The following is a 23,013-nucleotide window of genomic DNA, read 5'->3' as shown; positions in this document are numbered from 1 at the left end:
CTTTCTTTGTTTTTTTTATTATTATTATTTTTATTGAGAAATTAAAATACATTGAATTGAAATGTTTTTTAATTTAAAATGGTTTATTTTTAAAATATTTTAAATCTGAGTATTGAAATGTTATCATTCATTTCATATAGCACTACTTTTTTATTTATCATATATCTCATTCTAATCTATATACTTAAAAAAATTGTAATTTATATTTATTTTGTCCAAAACAATTGTAATGATCATAGGTCAAGTATACTGAATCAGTCATTTCTAAATTTAGGATTCAGATCTTCATGTATCCATTATAACAGTCCTATGTGTGCAACACCAATTTAAAATAAAAAAATCTTATTTTCTTTTATCTTGATTGACAAAACTGATTATTTGTATATTGTAATTCTCTCTAGGTATACAAATATACATCTTCTGTATCATTATTACAATAAATATAATTAATGGTTTTAACTTAATCTTTGTTAATATTTTTTACTACAATAAAGAAATATCACTCTTATATAGTTGAGGATTTAAGCTTGTGGAGGAGTTGCCGCAGGGAAGCCGAAGAGGATTGGGTTATGGCCACTTCGAAGACGGTGATGTGTTCGCTGACCCACTTGCGTCCGCTAACATGCGCCGCATCTGCATCGGCGTCACGAATAGTTCCCTACCCACCCGACCTCATAAAGTGGGTAACCAGAGAGGGCGGGTTCGTGCACCGCGCGCTCGATATAGCACAACTGGGTTCATCCAACGGACTGGGTCTAGTGGCCAAGGAACCAATTCCACGTGGCACTGACCTAATTGTCCTCCCGCACCACCTTCCCTTGCGATTTACCACTCTTGAACACGACCCTGTGCTGCATCACTTGGCGCGCCAAATCCCTGGTATTCATTCTCTTTCTGTTGAGTCTAGGGTTTGTTCTTTTTCTATAATTAGGCTACACTGAGTTTTTGATGTAAATGAATTGGACACTGTGGTAGCATTTGGCAGAGGAACTATGGGCAATGAAACTGGGTTTGAAGCTTCTGCAAGAGAGGGCAAAAGTTGGGTCCTTTTGGTGGCCGTACATAAGTAATCTCCCTGAAACATACACCGTGCCTATTTTCTTTCCTGGGGAGGACATAAAGAACTTGCACTATGCTCCACTTCTTCATCAGGTATTTCTTCAATAAAATACAGAGATAAAATGCATTGAGTTTCTTTTGAGCTTTATAGTCAAACTTATTTCAAATTTTGGAGAAATAAAAAAATAAAGGAACTTTTAGAAAAATTTAGTTCATAAGCTTCTTCTTAAAGCACAATTTTTTTTTATTTTTCCCATGTCGGTTCTTATGATCCAAGCAGGATCGTAATTTGTACTTCACAACTAATCAAGAATTGATTTTGACAGGAGAAATGAATCTACTATACCTACTTCATCTCCAACTCTAATGTTGAAAGCGCTTACCCTTTTGAAATGCATTTCTGCGTCTCTTATTCTTCGAGTTTTCTAGTTTTATAAGATATATAAAAATCATTTCATGCACCTAGCCTGTAAGTTTTACTGTTGTATTAATCCACTTTCATTTCTCTTTTGGGATCATGAGAAAATGCATTTTCATTTCAGTCCTTTAGCTAATACTTAATGACGTACTTGTAAGCAATTCCAGAAGCTGAAATCGTCTGTGTCGTTGTTTATAGAATATATTGAGTGCCTCTCGCAGTTCTGTACTATGGCAGTTAAGTTAAGTCAATTTCTTGAGGCAGGTAAACAAAAGATGTCGGTTTCTTCTTGATTTTGAGCAAGAAGTGAAGCGTGCCTTAGCGAGTGTTAAGCCAGATAGCCATCCTTTTGGTGGTCAAGAAGTAGATGCATCTTCTCTTGGATGGGCAATGTCAGCAGTCTCATCTAGAGCCTTCAGGTTGTATGGTGAAAAGGATCAGAATGGGGACCGGATTCACATACCCATGATGCTCCCTCTGATTGATATGTGCAATCATAGTTTCAATCCAAATGCTAGAATTGTTCAGGAAGAAGATACCGATACCATGAAGATGCAAGTGAAGGCATGCTTTCTCATTTTTCATATATATATATATATATATATATATATATATTGCACCAACCCCCGCCAAATTGTTCTTTTTCGGCTTTTAAGTAACAAGTTAAATCTGACTCAGCTTTCCTGTTGGTATTCTTTCTTTCTCTCAGGTTGTGGCTGAGACAGCCATCAAAGAAGATGATCCTCTGTTACTTTGCTACGGCTGTTTAAACAATGATTTTTTCCTTCTTGATTATGGATTTGTGATTCACTCAAACCCTTTTGATTGTATCGAGCTCAAATATGATGGCGCTCTTTTGGATGCTGCAAGCACTGCAGCTGGAGTTTCTTCACCAAATTTCTCAGCACCTGCTCCATGGCAGGAACTGATTTTATCTCAGTTGAATCTATCTGGAGAAACTCCAGATCTCAAGGTTAAACTACTATTACATGTTACATTAGTGCCCTTCTTCTATCTTGTAGAAACTCAATGCATATTGCCGTTAATGTATCAACATAACATCCACATTTTGACTGAAGGTTTCCCCACGGTTGATAAGTGAGTGATAAAACTGGCCAAAGCATAGTAGGATCATCAGGAATAAGTAATAATTGCAGGATAACTGAATGATTTAACCCCCAAAACTGAAAAAACTTTGTGGTATTAATCATCCCACCCATGGCACAAGTTCATTTTATTTGTTTTATTGTGACAGGTGAGCTTAGGTGGTCAAGAAACAGTAGAGGGCCGCTTGGTGGCTGCATTGCGAGTAGTCCTTTCGAGTAATGTGGAAACTGTGCAGAAGTATGATCTCAGTACACTAAAGTCTTTGGATGTTGAGGCTCCTCTCGGTGTTGCAAATGACATAGCTGTATTTCGCACCCTAATTGCTTTGTGCGTCATCGCACTGGAACACTTTCCGACCAAAATAATGGATGATGAATCTCTGTTGAAGCAGGGTGCTTCAGGTTCAACCGAGTTAGCCATTCAGTACAGAATCCAAAAGAAATGCGTGATTATAGACGTAATGAAAAATCTCTCAAGGAGGGTAAAGCTTCTATCATCAAAGGAAACAGCTACCGCTGAAGGCTGAGTGTATGCTTATTTTCCTTAAAACTTCCCAACCGGCTCTAAAGTGAATGCTAAACTAACAATGGATCCACTTTCAGTTTAATGCGGCGCTTATTCAAACACACATTGGGTGATTAAGTTGAACGTGCCGCTCATTCAATGATTGTGAACGATTAGTTATTTGCTTGCTGCTATGAATATCCCTTTTCCCTTTTATTCTCTTTTTGATTTGTTTGCCATGTAATTTTGATTGAGCTAGTTACTTAAGCCGTTTGACAAATCTTCTACTGAAATATAAGCAGTGCTACTTATTTTATTTAATTGGTCATTATGTGTTAATGTTTCTTTCCACTGCACCCAATTCAACATAATTTAGTCTTTCTCCAAATATGAAACCAATTCAGTAGAAGCTCTATGATTTGACAATCTTCCCCGTTGGGAGAACTGTAAATATGAAATACGTCATACTGGAAAAATCTAATTCAGTAACCGAATATTTTATTAGTAGCTATCGATGAAACGTAAATAAACTTATTCTCTTAGTTTTATAAACAATGATTATTTTTTTAGTTTCTTCATTCTCTGTTTTTTTTTCACACAAAAAAGGAATATTCCGTGGTTCAGATTTATGTTATTATGTAGACTTAGGAGGACAGAAAGTCAGAAACAAACAGAAAATCTGCACCACACCGGCCATCGCTCTCTCTTTCACAGTCTCCCATGAATAATACCAGTCAAAGAATTTGAATAAGATGTGGAACTACAAATTTCCATTCTATTTTCCTTGACGTGGCACAAGAACGGCTAGTTATACTGTGCCGTTATGCCGTTCCGTGTTGGATTTAATCTTTGAAATTAGGGAGCGTTTGCGTTTGGAAAGAATCCATGTCAAGCCCTGTTCATTTTTCACACAACAACTGAATCGGCGGCTTCAAACCTCGTCACGTACAAGAAGAAAAGAAAATCGTAACAGGGGACAACGAATCCTTTCACAAGCACATAGAAAGAAACTTTAGAGAAAGCATGTCACAATATATACCACCAAAAACACGTAGAAGAAAGTCACAAGAACATAAAAGCTAGGAAGAAAGAAACCGAAAAAAAAAAAAACAGGCTGAAAAGGAAGAAAAAAGGGATTTATAATAAAGTTCAAACTTCAAAGAAGGGCAGTTTGTCTCCCTAAGCATAGAACATTTTATGTACACGTGTGTCTGTAACTGTATGATATGCGTGATGTCGTGGTGATCTAACATCCAAGGATAGCACTCTCTGCCAATCCCAGTGGCGAGCGAGAGCGAAGACGGTTGACATCTCTGAGAAGGGCACGCCTGATGTGTAGCTGCAGTGAAGGGTGCTTTATTTTCTCAATTTCTTGCTTGATTTTGATGACTTGGCTATGAACTGCATAACCCATGTAACCCTCTCGTTTCTCGTTGAAGAAGGTGGCGGCGGTGCTCTCCATCTTCTTCGTTTTCTTCTTCTTGCTGTTCTTCAGCAGAATCCCAAATAGAAACCTTTAGAAAACAAATGTTTGAAACGTGAATATGGCGTCTAGGAAACAAGTTCAAGGATTATATATATACCCGAAAGAAGGAATGAAAAATCAGATTTTTAGAGAAAGGGAAAAAATCTTTCCTTTGTTTTTTTTTATTATAAAAATAAATAAAAAAAGTTTTATTAGGGCTCCAGTCCACCTTCTCCATTTGGATGCATTTAGAACAGACATTTGAAGCCACGCACCTAAAATATATTCTTAATTTCTTATTACACTATTACTATTATTAAACACATACGCCAAATTATCTGTATTTTTTAAATATATAAATTATTTATATTTTAAAAGTAGCAATTAAAGAGTAAAATTGGAAAAATAAATGATATATATAGTTATAGATATAACTATAAATAAAATAAATTGTAATTATTAAAATAAAAGATATTATAAGTAATATTATGTAAATAATATTGTGAGTAATTATTTAAATTTGAAAAAATAGTTACTGAAATAATAAAACAGTAAATAATTATTTTCTAATGAAAGTAATTATTTGAATTTAAAGAAAAAGTAAAAAATATTTTTTTATCGTAAATAATTATTTATAGGTTATATACTTATTATTTCCACCCACCATATGTTATACTTTAATTACAAATCTGACTCATTTGATTTGTTGTTTTCTTTTTCTATTAGAACCAAGAAACTGAATAAACGGACAACCGTGTGATAAACTGATTCAACGCCATTTGTCCAATACAAATATTTAATTCAGAAATAATATTTTATGATAATTTAAATGATTGTGAAAAATAAAAACACATTAAGATGCATATAAAGATAGTAATATGAATGATTAAGAGTGAGATTGAAATTTGATGAAACACGTGGAGGAAAGGGGTGGTGTGTGGGAAGGGCAATGATAGGAATGGATCCATATAATATTTATGTGAGAAGGAAAAGTCGTCAAAGTTGAGAAATGTTTGGTATTTGCAGAGAGAAATGGTTTCCACGACATAAAAATGCTCCAAAATCAAACTTCTACCACCCTCCATTGCTGCCCAACATAACCTGAAACGACAACTTGGGAAGCCACCCAAACCAATGGAAACTCACCACCTCAATTCAATCAATTTCAGTTTATGTCTATTCACACCCACTTTACTTCTTATGTTTTCTGGTTTTGTCCCCATTTGCCACTTGTTACTGTTTTCCACATCCCTCAATCTTCAAACACATTCAATCTTCAAACACTTCCTCTTTTTTATATTCAATCGAGAAAGATAGCCCACAAATTTATTATTAAAAATAATATTTGAAAAAAAGTGAATATAGCTTTGTTTAAAGATGGGTTAAATATGTTTTTAGTCCCTAAACTATTGGCCGTTTCTGGTTTTCGTCCCTCTTTCAAAGTAAGGTACGATTTGGTCCTCAATCTTTAAAAAACGTTCGTTTTAGTCGAAAAAACGAACGTTTTGAGGACTAAAACGAGGACTAAAAACAAAATTTTAAGGACTAAAACGAACGTTTTTTAAAGATTGAGGACCAAATCATACCTTACTTTGAAAGAGGGACGAAAACCAGAAACGGCCAATAGTTTAGGGACTAAAAACATATTTAACCCTTTAAAGATTTTTGTTTCCAAAGAATCCATTTTACCATAAAAAAGTTAAAATATAATATTTTCTCAAAAATTTTACCTAAAAGACTTTAATTTGTTGTATGTGTATTGTATGACTGATTATAGATTAGATTAGACAGTTAATTGTACACTTGATAAAATTATTATCAGATTGGACAGTGAAGGAGCCGGATCAATCGATCAACCGTTGGAATAATTAGTTTTGATTTTATTATAGAAGTTTTACTTTGACTATCAACTACGAATAAAATCAATTTAAAGTATATAAATGAGTATAAATCTCGTCTTACGAATCGATTATGTGGAGTTGAATTAAGCTTTAGTTCACTTGTTAACATGATATAATTATTAACAATTGGATAAATATATCTTTGAGAGAAGAGTTGTGTTATTGATATCGATTTGTCAAATATTTATTTAATTTTAACGTCGAAATACCGTTTTACATATATTTTTCAAATAATTTTAATAATAATTACTATAAACTTAGAACAATAATTTTAACAATAATTACAATATTCCTTGAACATTGACATGGATCTTACATCTCACAAAATTGTATCCAAAATTAGTAGTGTCGTGTGATTATGAAATTTTTCTTTGTGATTTGTGAACTCATCCACAAAATTGTGGTCAACGATTCATAGACGTGTAATAGCTTCATTTTGAAGACTGGTCAACCGAATGAACTTTGAAAAACAAAAGAAAGGGTTAGATATAAAAGCAGTTGACCTGCATAATCTAATTAATCACCAGCAGTAGCCACTGAACTTTGACAAAATTTAAGTGCTTTGTAAATAGCCTTATTAGTGGAGTTTGATTTTTAATATCTAAAAGGTAACAGATATAACTATACCGGCCATTGGAAATGAACCAATTAATTAAGTTGGTGGACAAAAACTTTTATAAATTATAAATACTTGGTCAAATTATCAATTACAATAACTGAAATTGTTTGTATACGTGATATTTTTTACACAATTTTTATTTTCATTCTTTGGTAAAAAAAACCCTCAGATGTTTATAATTCTTTTTCTTGAAACTACTTTTTAACTTTTGAAACATTTTATTTATAGATAAATTATTTTAATTACAACTTTTAGCTTCAATTGTAGTAGTTTTTTATACATTATATTTTATTATCAATCCTGTATTAAAATAATTTATAAAGATTAAAATTAAATAAAATTAATGTACGCCTCAGTAGATGCTTTTATTTTGTTATATTAATTTGTGAATTAGTTAAACTAAATATTTAAACAAAACACTATTAAACAATTAACAGAAAAAAATAAAATAAATCTCATTATAACATTTTTTAAGTATAATACGGAGTGAATAATATCATTACTATAAATTAGTGAAAACATGTCTGGATAATAAATAACAATAATAATATTAGTATTGTTATTATAAATAAAAATTTTAAAAAATATTATATTTTGGGGCACAGAATTTTTATTTATTTTGTAGATATTTTTATAACTAAAAATAATAATTAAATTTAAAAAATAATTAAATTTTAAAAAACAATTACTTAATAATTAAATCAACATCATGTCATGTGTCATTGTCTTATATTTAATTTGATTTTTATATTTTTTTTATTTTTATTTAATTTAACTTTTTTTAAATGGAACATTTTTTTCTCTATCTTGAGACCAAATTTAAATTTTATATAAATATTATTAAATATTTTTAATTTAGAAATAGAATAGGTAATTAGAGTCAAAATTTTAGAATTAGAGACTAATAACATTTACTTAAAATTTTAAAAGGTTAAAATTCACATAAGTTATAACTATTTAATATTTTATGTGATTTTTAGATTAAAAATCAATTATTTTTAGGTTAAAATCAATTAAACAGTTTAACCTAAAAATCATTATAACATTTATATAATAATTCAATTTCATTTGAATATATAAAGAAATAAAATTTAAAAATATTGTTGAAACTGAATTAATAAAAATAATGAATATCAAATTGAATATAAAACATAAATTGAATATAAAATATTAATACATGACATTAACCGTATTAGTATCATATGATACGTTATTATCCGTTAATTATATAAATAACATTAGAAAAAAAGATTAAAGTAAAGGAAACTGACAAAGATTATGATTTTATTAAAAGTAAAACTATTAAAACTGTATTAATAAAATGGTATAAAAATAAGTACTAAAATAGTATTTTAACTCATTTTAAATGTTAAGTTTGTTCAATACTCATTGTTGGTCTAATTATGAACCGGTTTTTGGGCCTATTTTATATTATATGGGTCGGGCTTGTATCCTTATATTGTTTTTTTCTTTTGTGTAGAACATTTGCACGTCATCTTTTTAATCTGATCCCATTTATGCTGACAATGGATGTTGCTTAGGCTTATGATTTTCTTTTTTAAAGAAAATGAATTTTATATTTTATTATCTTAGGACGAACTCCAATATTTGCTTTCAAGAGAACTTACATTTCCTTTGTTTCATGTTATAATAAATTACACTCATTTTTTTAGTTTTAAAAAAACATTTAACTCTTTATATTTTTACAAAACAGCATTCAAGTCACTTTAGTTTTTACATATATATTCACATTCTTTATTTGGTTTTATAAACGAGAATCACTTCAATTACATTTTTAATAAAATAATACTTATTTATCTTATTTTATTTTTAAAAATTATATCCACTAAAATTTAAATAAAAATGTAAAAAAACTACAAGTTTAAAATATAAAAATTGAAAATACTTTTTTATTGAAGACATTTTTTTATTGAAAGAATAATAGTAAAACTTATTTTTGTTAATAAGATAAGAGAAAATTTTGTCACTTAAAATAAAAAAGGGGAATGGTATCTAATAAAAATATGAAAAAAGAAAGTGAATGTCAATATTAGGATGACATGGCGTTGTGGATTTGATTATCTTATTTTCAAATATTAATTAAATATTATTTTATAAAAAATGAAACTACAATAAAAGATAATATAGTATTTATTAAATATTCAATATAAAAAAATAGTAATTGATTTTTGAAAATAATTTGGATGCTAAAATTTTATTTATAAATGTATATAAATTTGAAGAGATTAAATATATTAAAATTAAAAAAAAAATGTATCTATACATTATTTTTATATGTATGTAAAAAAAAATTGTCAGTAGTGGCCATTAAACTTAATCATTGATTAAAATATACACATTTTTTTATCCTTCGAATATAAAAAGGTTATAGTTGTATTAATATCAAATAATAACTGTATAAATATTAGATAATTATATAAAACTAAAGTATAAACAAATATTAAAGTAAATCTTTTAAATTATCTCATAGAGTAATTGTATTTTAATAATTTAAAACTAGAATAGATATAAATATAAGAATGAATATAGAAACGAAACGATATTAAGTTATAGATGTAGCTTAATATTAAGTTAAATTTAATTTGTAAATCTTAATATCATTCCATGTGAATAAACATTTAACGCCCATTATCATATTGATGTAATAAAGAACTGAAACAGGGACGGTATATTTAACATACAGACCAAATCACAATTAGTTATGTTATCTAAATACCATTGACTAGGGATGCTTTGTATTCATAAGTATGGTTTAAATTTGTTATGATTTTAATGAAAATTTCTACGTTGACTAGGTACACATCAAATTTTAAAAATTACAAAATGATAATACAAAACAAATTGCTTAGTTAAAAAAAATAGTATTTTGAATTTTACATTTCGATGTTAGGTTTGTTTTAGTTTGTATATTTTTTTACTTAATTAAATTTATATTTTAAAAAATAATGATTAATTGAATTCTTGTTTCTGAAAAAAAAAACTTGTAATCTTTTTTCTTAAATTGATATCAAATATAATGTGTCAAAATTTGAGTCATCTTTTATTTAATAAAAAATAACTTAATTTTAACATGTTACATTTGTAAAATACCAATTTAATAGAAAAAAAATTAAATTAAATATTTTTATAAGAATGAGTAAAAAATAAATATAAAAAAAAATATTTAAATATAAGAGCTAAATTAATAATTAAACCTTAAAAAGTTTACAATATATACTTACACGTATAATAAATTTTCTCATTTCGATAATAACTAAATTATACCATTTTGAGACTATCCTTGATTTGTTTAATGCAAGTTTCTAAATACGAGTAAAACAATAATAACAATAGACAATGGTTTACTTTAGGACAACTATGAAGATTAGAGATCATATAGAAAAATCATGCATGCATCATGTTACAATATTTGTTATTTTCAAAGTGTTTTAATTTTTTTAATTTAAAATATGTGTGTGAATAAGTACCTAGTTGTATATGAAGCTGTCATTTAAATTTAAAAAGAAAAAAATCGCACTGACGTTGGTCTGAGTTTGAAATGAATCGAGTATGATAATTATCTGTACCTGGATTTAAGTCAAGTTTAGTTTGTAACAAAAAAAAAAGTTTATATTGCACTTCATTTCAATCAAACCATTTTTATATAAGTTTCTTTCTTTAGCTTTCGTGTACAAATTTTCATCGGAAAACAGAAAAAAAAAATTACACTGTCAACCATTAGATATTATTTATGATAATTTTATAACAATAATAATAATAAATAATTTTTTTTATCGTTTACACTATAAAATCATTTACCCCGTTAATGTATATAAGAAATTATTTATATAATTTTATTATAATAATAAAAACATTTTTGTATCATTTATACTATAAAATCATTTGCAAAAAGAAAACGAATAAGATGAAATAATTAGACAGACACACCTTCACACTTTCTAGTTTAGAGTTAAAGTTAACTATTGTTTAATGAATTATTTGTTGTGTGTTTTTTCGGATATACCGAGAGAAGGTACATCGATGCCAAACCTAGTTTAATGTTTAATAGATAGCATTAAATACGATAGTTAATACATATATCTTACTTTTTTATTTTTAATATTTATTTATAAGTTTTGTTGTCCGCTTTTTATTGACGTCAGCCTAACTATGATCCAATTGTATGTAATTTGTATTTTATCTTTAAGTTAATTAGTTTTAAGGTTAATCAGTTTTAGTGTTGTCGACACCGATCGATTCAAGTCAAGGTCGGTCAGTCTGTGTGGTGATCATTTGGGCTTAGTAGCTTGCTCTTCGAGTTGGAGTTTGATTATTCGAGTCAGTGCATGACTGACTAACTTGATTGGTGGCCGACCAGGTTGTTTAGTGGCTTGTTTGGTGGTCAATGACTTGTTTGATGGTCGACTAGATTGTCTAGTGATTAGCTATACCTGTTGATTTGCTTTCCAAGCTGAAGATCGACCCTCCGAGCAGGTGTATATGGTCGTTCGACTTATCTGGTGGCTGGTCAGACTTGTTAATTTACTTTCCGAGGGGTTACCCCTCCGAACTACTGTATTGTCATCCAACCTATTTGGTGACTGATCGGGCTTGTTGGTTTGCTCTTTGAGTTGGGAGTTAACCCTTTGAACTATATATCGTTGTCTGGTCTGTATGGTAGTTAGTCAGACTTATTAGTTTGTTCTCTATTTAAGGTTGATACTCTGAACTGGTGTATGCACTAGTAAAAAATATGCTTTTTAACTCGCCTAATAGACTTCGGTCTAAGAAAAACCGAAGCCTATTAGAAAGCGATGACAATTTTGTAGTTTTGATGAATTTATATGCCTCGGTTCAGTGAGAACCGAAACATATAGCACATATTACGGCCTATTAACTCGGTTAAAGGTGGAACCGAGGTCTGTGTTTTGGCGTATTGACTCGGTTAAAGGGGGAACCGAGGCCTATTACCTCTCGCACATGACCTACTCTCATATCTCCTTTTTCATTTTACATGAAACGCTTTTCTTTCCTCTCGCAGCAGAAGTAGAAACAAAAAGGGGAATCTCTCTTCTCCCACTTGGCAGCCACGGCACGAGGAGGTTCTTTCCTCCATTGCAGCAGCTTGCGCTCTGGAGGGGAGGCGCGATGGTGGCCGGCGTCGAAAGTGGAGGAGAGGCACGATGGTGGTCGGCGTCAAAAGCGGAGGGGAGGCGCGATGGTGGAGATGAGTATCGTGGCGGCGATGATGGGAGGCTCGCCGATCTAAGGCGTTTGGCGAGCATAGAAGATGGTGCCTTGGAGATGATGGGAGGTTCGTCGATCTAAGAGTTGAACGAATCGTGGTGGTTTCTGTGGAGGCGAGGTGGCGGCTAGGTCACAGCGAGACCGCGGCGAGACCGCAGCGAGGCCGCGGCGAGACCGCAGCGAGGTGGCGGCGAGGTCGTGGCGAGGTCGCGCCAAGGGCGTCCTGCAGCGGTGGCGTTTCTGCGAGAAGGGGAGGCATCAACCTTCATCTTTTCTTCTCTCTGTTCTGGTTTGGCCTTGCAGGAGCCTCTCTTCTTCCCCAAATCGTTCTCAGAGTTGGTGATGACAACCTCCGCAATGCTCATTGCGTCAAAACCCATACTTTTTTTTCTGTGTTATTTTGGGAGCGATTTTGTTAAGGCTAGTGTAGTTGCTGTTGGAGTGCTTACTTCTGAGATTTGGTTATGTATCTTTTGAGATTTGGTTCTGTGAAAGGGAAGGGAAATTCAATAACCCTTTTGCTTGGACTGTGGACTGTGCAACGAAGAGGGAGAAGTGAACTGTGCATACCAAAAAAAAACATGCTATTGTCTCGGTTATCTAAGAACTGAGGCATAATCCGATCTCGTTTTAACTCGGTTCAAAACCGAGGCATAAAGTCACCCCTTTTACCTCGTCCGTATATGCCTTGGTTGCAGAACCGGTGCCTATAAGCAAAATTAACCGATATTATTTCCCCTTACTGCACCAGATGATCCGACATGTTTGGTGGTCAACTGGACTTATTGGTTTGTTTAAAGAGTTGAAAATTGATCTTGTGAATAATAAACAATTATATTTATAAAAACACAAATAATAATAATAAAATATTTATATTCAAATATACGATATTTAAATACATTAACAACTACCTTTAATATATATATATATATATATATATATATATATATATATATATTAACGTAGAGTTCAAAGTTTTATAAAGCCTGTTTACACGTGTTTGTCAATTTTCACAATCATTTTTTAAAGTAATATATTTTAGCTTTTGGTTGTTAAGACACTTAACGTCTCGGGACAGCTTTCGCCACCTAATTGATACACTGATAACTACCATTTCAATAAGTCAGCTGTACTAAACATATATAATATAACATTCATAGTATTTGCATTTTCTCTCTCACTTCTGTTGTTTTTTCATCACATCTTCCAATTACCTAAATTTACTTTTCATTTCTCATTTCATTATTTAAATTATAATCTCTAAATCTATGTATTTACTCTCTCTCTTTTTTCTAAATAGACATACTGTTATTATATAAAAATTAAATTAAAAAAATAAAATAGAAAATGAAAAGAAAACATGGGACATATGTATTTCCTTTTTTTCATACATTTTTTTACTATCATTTCAACTTATTCCGCTTTACCTTTCAAGTTTTTTTTGTCAATTTCTCTCTATTTATTTTCTCATCTTTTCTTTTAAATTAAAGTTATTAACACGTGTTACCATTTTTCTTTTAGTTGCTTTACGATACTTATTTTTCTTAAAGTCTTAAAGTACTTATTTTATATTGATCGTTTTTCTTGTAGAATTTATTTTCATTTGTAGTTCCTTTACACTTATTAGATTAAAACTATTAATTTTCATTTGATATTCGATCCTCAATTGATTTTCAAGATTTGTTCATTTTGCGTGTTAATATATCAACTTCGCAAATTATTGACAATGTTCATCAAATTGTTTTTAGAAAGATACGCTTTGTAAACTTATTCAACATCTCAAAATCATCCTTCTAATTAAATTCAATTGCTCAACAAACAATATATTACTTTTTTTAAACAAGTTTTAGTCATATTTAGTTGTTTGTTTCGTTAAAATCGAGTTAGATATTTGTTTCTGTTTACAAAACACTATTTAATTTAGAGTTAAATATGTTTTTAGTTCCTAAACTATCAAGCGAATTTGTTTTTAGTTCCTCTTTCAAAATAAGGTACATTTTAGTCCTTCTATTTAAAAAAACTTTAATTTTTTATACCTTACTTTGAAAGAGAAAATAAAAACAAATTTGGTTGATAGTTTAGGGACTAAAACCATATTTAACCCTTTAATTTATTTTAAAATTTCTTCAAAAGAATTAAAATCAACCAAAACATAAAACAAAACAAAAATTAAGATTTCAACGCATACATTCAGTCGAAATTTAAGTTGCCAACTTATTAAAGCTTAAAGTAAGTTATAATATTTAAAACTTATTTACAAAAAAAAAATATCTAAAATAAAATTCGTAAGAGACAATCTTAACTTATTTATCAATCTTAAATCCACTAAACAAGTTGTCATACCATTTACAAATAAACGGTAAAACCCACACAAAATTGTCAACAATATTTTATCTTATCTATGTGCAGATATTTAGACAAACCTCATAGCTAATCTCATAACTACTATATAAAAAATTATAATTCTATTTTAAATTAATAATATAAAATACTTTTTTTTATATCTCTTTCGTTCTCTTAAACAAAATACACATTAATTTTGGAAGTAAAATATATAAAATAAAAATAAAAATAAAAAAGTGAAATGCTGACTATGATTGTTCAATTATGATAGCAGAGAGTCAGAAGCCATAGATGTAGCATAAACGTGTGTTTCTAAAGTCAACTTCAGAATCACCAATCTCCGTGTCGACTCTAATGTGAAGACTGTGTTACTATAAAAAAAACAATTAAAGAAACTTCAATAAGTAGTAATATTCTTTTTTGCTAGCTAATCTCATCACACCATATACATATAGTAAGCAGCAGCAACTTAATAATGTTGACTTCATTTCCTTATCTTCCTCTTTTCATTTTTATTTATTCCACACGATATATAGTATTTGGTCCATTAACAACTTTTCCATATTATTCTATTCTTATATTATATTACTATATTATAAAAATAATATATTCCTTTTGGTTGAAGATAGCACAGATGATCAGGGTCGAGGAAGGAGACAATTACGCGTTTCATGTGATTGCTTACAATTAAACACCAAAAATTCTCAACCTTTATTCTATATATAGCTTCTCCTTCTTGTCACTCTTCATCTCCACCTATTATTCTCTCACGTCTCCAACCAATCATATATATATATATACAGATCGATAATCACATATCCATTATTTTCATTCCTTTCTTCTTTCTTTCTCTTTTCCTTCAACCTCAAACTTTACTCTTCAAATCCACCAATTTCGAACATGGCCTGCCTGGTATCTCGCTCGGGAAGGGAATTGCAGAGGTACAACAACATGGGTGGCCGCCAAGTTGTTGGGTGAGTTTGGTTTGGTGGCTTCGTTTTTGTTTCTAGTACTGTGTCCTGTCGCGTCTGCCAAAAATGTTTGCTTTTATTGTTCACGTGGGTTAATTCGTTTTCTATAAAAGTTGCTGGATCGGTAGGTCCATGGTGGCGCACTTTCTTTTTGGATCTTCCCGTTTTTGTTTTGGCATTGAAAAGGGTCGGAATAGATCCAAGTTCATTAATTACTCCATCGTTTTGTTTGTTTGTTTCGGTGTACTTGACTGGGTTTTTATAATGTTCAGGTGCATACCATATAGATATAAAGAAGACGTAGATGGTAACATGAGTGACGAATTGGAAGTACTGGTCGTTAGTTCTCAGAAAGGCCAAGGATTCATGTTCCCTAAGGTATTATTCATTATTGGTCGTTTAATTAATTTAGTGAAACATTCATTAATTAATTGATTAATTAATTAATATCGCATTTATCTGATAATTAATCACAGGGAGGATGGGAACTTGATGAATCTGTAGAAGAAGCAGCTTGTAGGGAATCTCTTGAAGAAGCAGGAGTATTGGGAATTATTGAGGTATGTAATAGTATTGTCTAAAATGTTAGGCATTTTGAATCTTTTATGATTTGGTTGGTATTGAAACTTTAATATAATTTTGTTATTCACGTGCAGCATGAATTGGGGCAGTGGTATTTCATCAGCAAAAGACATGGCATATACTATGAAGGACACATGTTCCCCATGTTTGTCAAGGAACAGCTTGACACGTGGCCGGAGAAAGATTTACGGAGAAGAATTTGGGTATGTTTATGTCTATACCTATGTTGCACATGCTATTTGATTTTGTTTTATTTTTTAAATTATATACGTAGTTTGCATATTTTTCTAATTTTTTTTTTGTGGTTATCTTTTGTAGATGACTGTTGGTGAAGCTAGAGAAGTTTGTCAGCATTGGTGGATGAAGGAGGCATTAGATATATTGGTTCAAAGAATAATGTTGTCTTCAGAACAAGGAAAAAAGGATATGGTTTTGGATGATTCTTTAGGTTTTTAAAGAGTTTAGTTACTGTAGGGTAGGCCAGAATTTCATAAATTGAGTTATAGAAAACTGTAGAGAAAAATGGAGCTGCAATTTTAATGCAACTTTAACGTTACACATTTACACAACTTAGCACTCACTTCCAAGAGTTAAATAGTTTCGTATTAGACCTTCCCCTTGTTTTTTTGTTATATGTTTTTTTATTGAATGTATACTCCATAAGGTGTGAATCCTATCGATGAAGTAGAAACCCTCCTTCCAACCACCTCTTATTTTGTCTCAATTGATTTACTTAATTATATACTAGTTCAACTTTATCAACATGATAAAGCATCTTACTTTAATATATATATTTATATACTTTCATAATACTAGTAATAAAAAGTATTTGAAAATATATTAGATTTTCTTTTGATTTTTGTTTGGATGAATAGAAAGAAAATAGGTATACGAATATGTATTTATATATAAAGAACATAACCCTTTTAAATAACTTCAGTAAGTTATTTATCTAAATTTAATATTTTTAATTTCATCTTTAATAAAACTGAAATATTGTTTATAATATTTACAGAATTAACTTTTCATGACATATATATCATTAGTTATAGATTAATCTAACACATTTAATATTTTAACTAATAAAATAATAACTCTAACACATTTAATTAATTAATTAATTATATATATATATATAATAACTTTATGAAGTCAAAATTATCATTATATTTATTGAACATATCATTATATAACATAAACTTATCATAAAATGTATATAATGAAAATTATGTAAAAATAACATGTACGGGTTTCTTTTCAATTAATCTTTACTTTATATCAATTTGATTCATATAATAACTTTTATATACAAAATGTAACTCTTGAATATATATTTATGAAACCAAAGATGTCCAAAGAAAATATATGCATATAAAAAACCAAACATAATATATATATATATATATATATATATATATATATATATATATATATAACAAAAATAATCATATATACAATGCCAACTTAAAAATAACGGTTGCAAATAATCATAATAAAGTTTTATACAAAACTATTCATTGTTTATTATACGATATTCCTAATCAATCTAATCTATTCGAAAATAGACTAAAACGACTAAATTATACACAAAAAGATTGAGACTTCTCACATGATGAAATTAGATTCACTTTTTTTAACTCATTAGAGCAGTACATGTATGTTGAGTTAGTTATTTTAATTTAATAGTGTCCCATGTTACTCTACATGAAAAGTCATTCTACATTATGATTAACCTAATTTTGTAATTGAGTAAATATTGATACTTAAAAATATTTTTTTATTTGTTCCTTTATAACATCTTTTCAGTAGCATAACATAATTTTTTTTTCTCAAATATAACTGGTGATTAAACACAAAGTCATTCATTTTAATAGTAAAATTGATTAAAGAATAATACACTTAGCTTTAATAAAATAAAAATATTGGTATCTTCATCAGCAATCACCTTCTACGAGGTATTATTTCATCAATTCGTTTTATTACAACAAACATATATCGAACTTGCCTTGAATAATTGCATATCACTACCAAAAATTAGTGAAAAACCATTCATCTTCTATCCATTTTAAACAAATAACATTCATACTTAGTTAAAAATATCATATGAAGGTATTAAATAATTAACAAATGTTTACCAGTATATCAATGCACTATTTAAAATGTAAAAGAAAAAAGCGCAGTAACTTGAAATTCGTCACCTGTACGCAGACGTATGGTCAATCTCAGTATCATAATGCGAATTATATGCTTTTCTGATTTAATATTACAAATTGAAAATACTATTTAAGTGAATAAATGAGTTTTATAAAAATAAAATAATAGTTTGAGAATATGAATAATTGATAGTGAGACGATAAATGAAATATTTAAAAGTTGAAATTAATCAGTACGTATGAAAGATGGAGAATTTGGTCAGAAAGTGGGAACGGTGGGAAAAGAAGATCCCCTGTGCCACTGCGTGTGGACCGTACGTAATTCTTGGTTTGGTCCAACGGTTTTTTCTTCCGATCAAACCAAGGGCTGAAACTTCTTGCACACATGCCAGAGACTCTGATCGGAAAATCAGACGACGGAAATTTCAGGTCAAAATATTTCAGTTTTGTTTCTAATAGGACTTCTTTTGTTGCACCAAAACTGTGGATTTAATTATTGTTCGTTTGGACCTACCATTAGTATTTTTATTTCAACACATTTCTCACGTTTTTTTTTCTGACGTCAATATTATCTTTTTCTATTTTCCTTATATTTTCTCATTCCGTACAAAATTCTAATAATATTTAATCAGTGTGAAAAGATACGGAGAAAAAGAAAAACTCCCCTCAAGCTCAATTCATTAGTCTATTTTCTCTTCCTTTATTTGGTTTATAATGTCTGCGTATTTTTTGCAGGCGATTAATTTAGTTTTTGTATGTTATTTTGTACAATTTAAGATAATAAATATAAGGTGGTATTTCTATTAAATTATCTATGATATATTTATTATCTATATCATAATTTAAAAACAAAAGTTCTACATAGTTATTTGCTTTGTACTCACTGTAAGAAAAATATAATTTAGAGTCAGTTCAAAAACAACGCAAATAAAGAAAAATTATAGTGCTAGCAAAAATTTATTCTATTAATATTGCGTTGCATAAATAAAGAATACTAAATATGAAAAATTAACACTAATAAAAATCACTTTAGTTACCCTAATTTATTACTGATTTTTTAAATTTATTTTCAATTAAACCATTTTAGTTATGGTCAATCCAATACTAGTGCGTTTTTATTTAAAATTTCTATTTAATGTAGCATATAAGATTTTAATATTAATTTAATTTTTTTGAATTGGACAAATGTTAATCAAAGTAATTTAAAAAAAAGTGTTTCTATATATTTTTTTTCAACAAAATAAAATAAAATGTAGTAAGTAAAGGGAAATGAATGTTAAGAAAGAGACGAATATGAATGAATGAAATAAGTCTGAACCGATAAATAAAGAGAATTGAAGAGGAAAGTTTAGATAAAAAAGATGAATAAAGAAATAAAGAAATGTGAACAAAGAAGATAAAAGGGAGAAATTTTTTATAAAAAGTGAGATGAAAATTGTAAATAAAGAATTTTTTCATATTTAAATTTAATTATTTGAATTAAAGATAATATTTAAGATCGAACGTATTGTATTGACATCTACTAAATTGATGTAATCCAACATTAACAATAATATTTAGTTATTCACAATCTAAATTTGTAAGATTTAGAACACTGTTATTAAACAATGACTTTGAATTTAGTTATATCATTATCTTATGATATCAGTATTGATGCCTCATAAATTTATTTATTTTTTTGAGTTTTTTAAATTTTAGTTGAATACTGCCACCTTTTGTTTCAGTCTAAAAATTATTATAATACATAGTGTTTACATTTTTTTAAATATCACAAAATTTTTATACAAAATAATATTTTAAAACCCCAATCGAATAAACCTTAAAAGAGAAAATTTATTTGTTTATTACAATCAGTTCAGCCATCTGGGCTTAGATGAATGAATTTGGGTCTAGTAATATTTTTATTAGATGTGAATACTTTATCTTACAAGACACACTTATAACTAATCAATTTATATATTTTTCAGAACAAGTGTTGAAAATACTTGCAAAACACAGGTTTGTTTATTATTCTTAATTATTTGATTGTTTATTTTAAGAACGTATATGATGTTTTTTTTTTTATTTTCTCACATGATATATTGTTTTTGTTCATAATACATGTTAATTAGTGCAATTACATATTGATTAATGGAAAAGTTGTTGATTATATATAACTCGTAATCTTCAGGTTTTGATACTGTAACATGTGCACATAAAGTCTTAATGGCATCTACCAAAGTTGGTTTTGAAGTATTGGTAAAAACCAACTGTCCAACTTTTTCCATTATCACATGTTCCTTCCATATCATATTTACAAGATTTTGTTATAATAATTTAAATTTCTCTTTCAACATTTTTCGTTAGAAAAATAAAATTAAAATAAATAATTTTGTTCAAAATTTTATACAATCAATTTATAACATATAAATACATATAAACTTTATTTTATAAATTAATTGTGTTGATTAAAATTTAAAATTAATTTTTTAACATGATATTAGAACTATGGATTATTTTTAACAAATTTTAATATAAAAATATTTTTGTAAAATTATTAGGTTTGATGTGACAAATAATGTTGTGAGAATTGAACCGATCAAAAACCCATAAAGACACATATTAAAGGTTTGACTATGTAAAGACGCAGCTCATGACTTTGTTAAAAAATATAAATTGCTAAGTTTCTTCATGTGTGTTTCTCGCTGTGTTAAAAGTTAAATTTTCTTTTATATTTGTAGGTAATTACCTTTTGGAACTTGTGAAGACAACTAGCTGCATTTTTCTATTTTACTTAAACATGATTAAATATTCACCGTTAGATGTTAAATTATTTTCATAGCTAATCGTAAAATCTTAATAAAATAAACTAAAACATTTTAAAAACCTATTATAAGTCATTTTCGTATTACAAAAACTAATTCGTACCGATAAGTTAATTAGTTTAAGGGAAAATTAATATATGCAACCAAGATTCCCTTGGTTCTTTCATATTCTTTTATCTTATTTTATTTTAAATTTCATGACTCTTAAAGAGTGTAATACCATAAATGTTAATATCCTATAAATATTTGATTGCCTTGAAAATATATGCCAATTAAAGACATTTTATCGTGTAACCAATGACCGCGGTCAATTTTTAAACTAATTTTGATAGCTTTAGTTTATTTATTTATTTATTTTTATATTGTGTATAGAAAGATAAATGAATTTCTTCATTGAACCAAACTTATAAACACCCTTAATATTATCTCCATTCTTGATCATATTTTCCTATTTTTTTTTCTTTATCTTCGTCTATTCATTTGATCTCTTAGTAGTTTGTTAATTTCAATAGACCATATTTACTTTATATATTTAAATTAATTTTATAATATTTTAATACCAATTTTTATTTTTCATATTTCCTAAGTTTAGCATGTTTGAAAATGGAAATTAATCTCCTTCGAGGGTTCCGAATAGTCTACAAACATCAAATATACTAATATCCCTTCAAACATAAATTTTATATACATCTCCAAGAGTCAAAAATTCAAACCTCAAACACTTTGATTAAGCAATATGAGCTTTTTAAGGTTGAAAAAATCAATTCCCTTAAATTTCACAATCAAGGGAGTGAAAAATACTTCAATATATTTTTTTTAATAATAACCAATTTTCTAGTTGCTTTATTATCCTTACACCTAAAAGGTAATTGATTGTCTTTTCCAATTTGTAAATTCACAGTATTTTATTAAATTTTAAAAAGCATACAATGTAAACCTTTTAAAATATTCATTTTTTTTTCTTGTTCAAATTTTACATATTTAAATCTCAAAATCTAACATTTGGTTACCAATTATATTTTAGATTCACATAGACTTTTATATATCTTAATCAACATATTTAATTAAAAAAATCTTATTTCATTAATAAAAAAATAAATATGAATGTTATAATAATATATATATATATATATATATATATATATATATATATACACACTAATTTGATTCTTATTTTCGTTATTATAATTTGTAACTACCACTATTCCGTGGTTATTTCAGTCATAATTAGTGATTATTTTTTTTATTGCTAATTTCAGTTGCTAAATTAAATTTTTTAGTGTTATATATATATATATATATATATATATATATATATATATATATATATATATATATGTATGAGCTCTTAGGGAAGGGAAAGCTTGCATCATTTATCTCTACTCCTTTTTTAATTTAGTTAAATAATTTTTTATATATGTATATATTATAAATTTATGTAAATTATTAAAATTCTAAGTAAGTTATATAACGTTTTGAAAAATATTTTACAAATTAAAAATATATTGTAACGTTGTAAATAACTATTTTATTTTGAGTAGTACGTGTCTATTTTATTTTATTTGTAAGTTTTCAATTCTAAAAAACAAAGACATTTATATTTTATATTCACTATTTTAAATTTTTATTGGTGTACTTAGATTTCGTTTATTCTTTCTTTAAACGTCATATCTTTATAACTCTTTATTTAAAATAAGTATATGAATATTTTTTGTAAGTTCAAATCAATATCTTATGATATTTTAAATCTTTTCCAATTTTAAATATACCCATAATGTTACATGCGAAATATTTTATTTAAATGTCATGAAAGTAAGTTGTAAAATGGACAAAAAATTTG

General features: G+C 28.3%; 3 protein-coding genes across 3 annotated transcripts; 2 read left to right on the top strand and 1 right to left on the bottom strand.

Moving 5' to 3' along the window:
* Positions 1-515: 515 nt before the first annotated feature.
* LOC108320103 (uncharacterized) lies at positions 516-3,409 on the top strand. The gene is made up of 5 exons (XM_017551440.2): positions 516-879; positions 986-1,152; positions 1,742-2,041; positions 2,187-2,450; positions 2,733-3,409. The coding sequence occupies exons 1-5, from the start codon at positions 570-572 to the stop codon at positions 3,108-3,110; spliced, it is 1,419 nt and encodes a 472-aa protein (XP_017406929.1). The 5' UTR covers positions 516-569; the 3' UTR covers positions 3,111-3,409.
* A 679-nt stretch (positions 3,410-4,088) lies between these two features.
* Positions 4,089-4,667, bottom strand: LOC108320123 (uncharacterized). Its single transcript, XM_017551468.2, has one exon. The coding sequence runs from the start codon at positions 4,548-4,550 to the stop codon at positions 4,335-4,337; it is 216 nt and encodes a 71-aa protein (XP_017406957.1). The 5' UTR covers positions 4,551-4,667; the 3' UTR covers positions 4,089-4,334.
* A 10,754-nt stretch (positions 4,668-15,421) lies between these two features.
* On the top strand, positions 15,422-16,922 carry LOC108320116 (nudix hydrolase 18, mitochondrial). The gene is made up of 5 exons (XM_017551460.2): positions 15,422-15,637; positions 15,907-16,012; positions 16,111-16,194; positions 16,291-16,419; positions 16,535-16,922. The coding sequence occupies exons 1-5, from the start codon at positions 15,564-15,566 to the stop codon at positions 16,670-16,672; spliced, it is 531 nt and encodes a 176-aa protein (XP_017406949.1). The 5' UTR covers positions 15,422-15,563; the 3' UTR covers positions 16,673-16,922.
* Positions 16,923-23,013: the final 6,091 nt, after the last annotated feature.

This window comes from Vigna angularis, chromosome 1, assembly GCF_016808095.1.
Source record: "Vigna angularis cultivar LongXiaoDou No.4 chromosome 1, ASM1680809v1, whole genome shotgun sequence".
Classification (NCBI taxonomy): domain Eukaryota; kingdom Viridiplantae; phylum Streptophyta; class Magnoliopsida; order Fabales; family Fabaceae; genus Vigna; species Vigna angularis.
This window is presented reverse-complemented; position numbering and strand designations above follow the sequence as displayed.

What these genes read in the sequence shown, in the direction of transcription:
- LOC108320103 (XM_017551440.2), top strand. Translation starts at nt 570, where the DNA reads ATGGCCACTTCGAAGACGGTGATGTGTTCGCTGACCCACTTGCGTCCG. An exon ending in ATGCTCCACTTCTTCATCAG is followed by an intron (nt 1,153 to 1,741) that starts GTATTTCTTCAA and finishes TTCTTGAGGCAG; the next exon opens with GTAAACAAAAGATGTCGGTT. An exon ending in CCATGAAGATGCAAGTGAAG is followed by an intron (nt 2,042 to 2,186) that starts GCATGCTTTCTC and finishes TCTTTCTCTCAG; the next exon opens with GTTGTGGCTGAGACAGCCAT.
- LOC108320123 (XM_017551468.2), bottom strand. Translation starts at nt 4,550, where the DNA reads ATGGAGAGCACCGCCGCCACCTTCTTCAACGAGAAACGAGAGGGTTAC.
- LOC108320116 (XM_017551460.2), top strand. Translation starts at nt 15,564, where the DNA reads ATGGCCTGCCTGGTATCTCGCTCGGGAAGGGAATTGCAGAGGTACAAC. An exon ending in AAGGATTCATGTTCCCTAAG is followed by an intron (nt 16,013 to 16,110) that starts GTATTATTCATT and finishes AATTAATCACAG; the next exon opens with GGAGGATGGGAACTTGATGA. An exon ending in GAGTATTGGGAATTATTGAG is followed by an intron (nt 16,195 to 16,290) that starts GTATGTAATAGT and finishes ATTCACGTGCAG; the next exon opens with CATGAATTGGGGCAGTGGTA.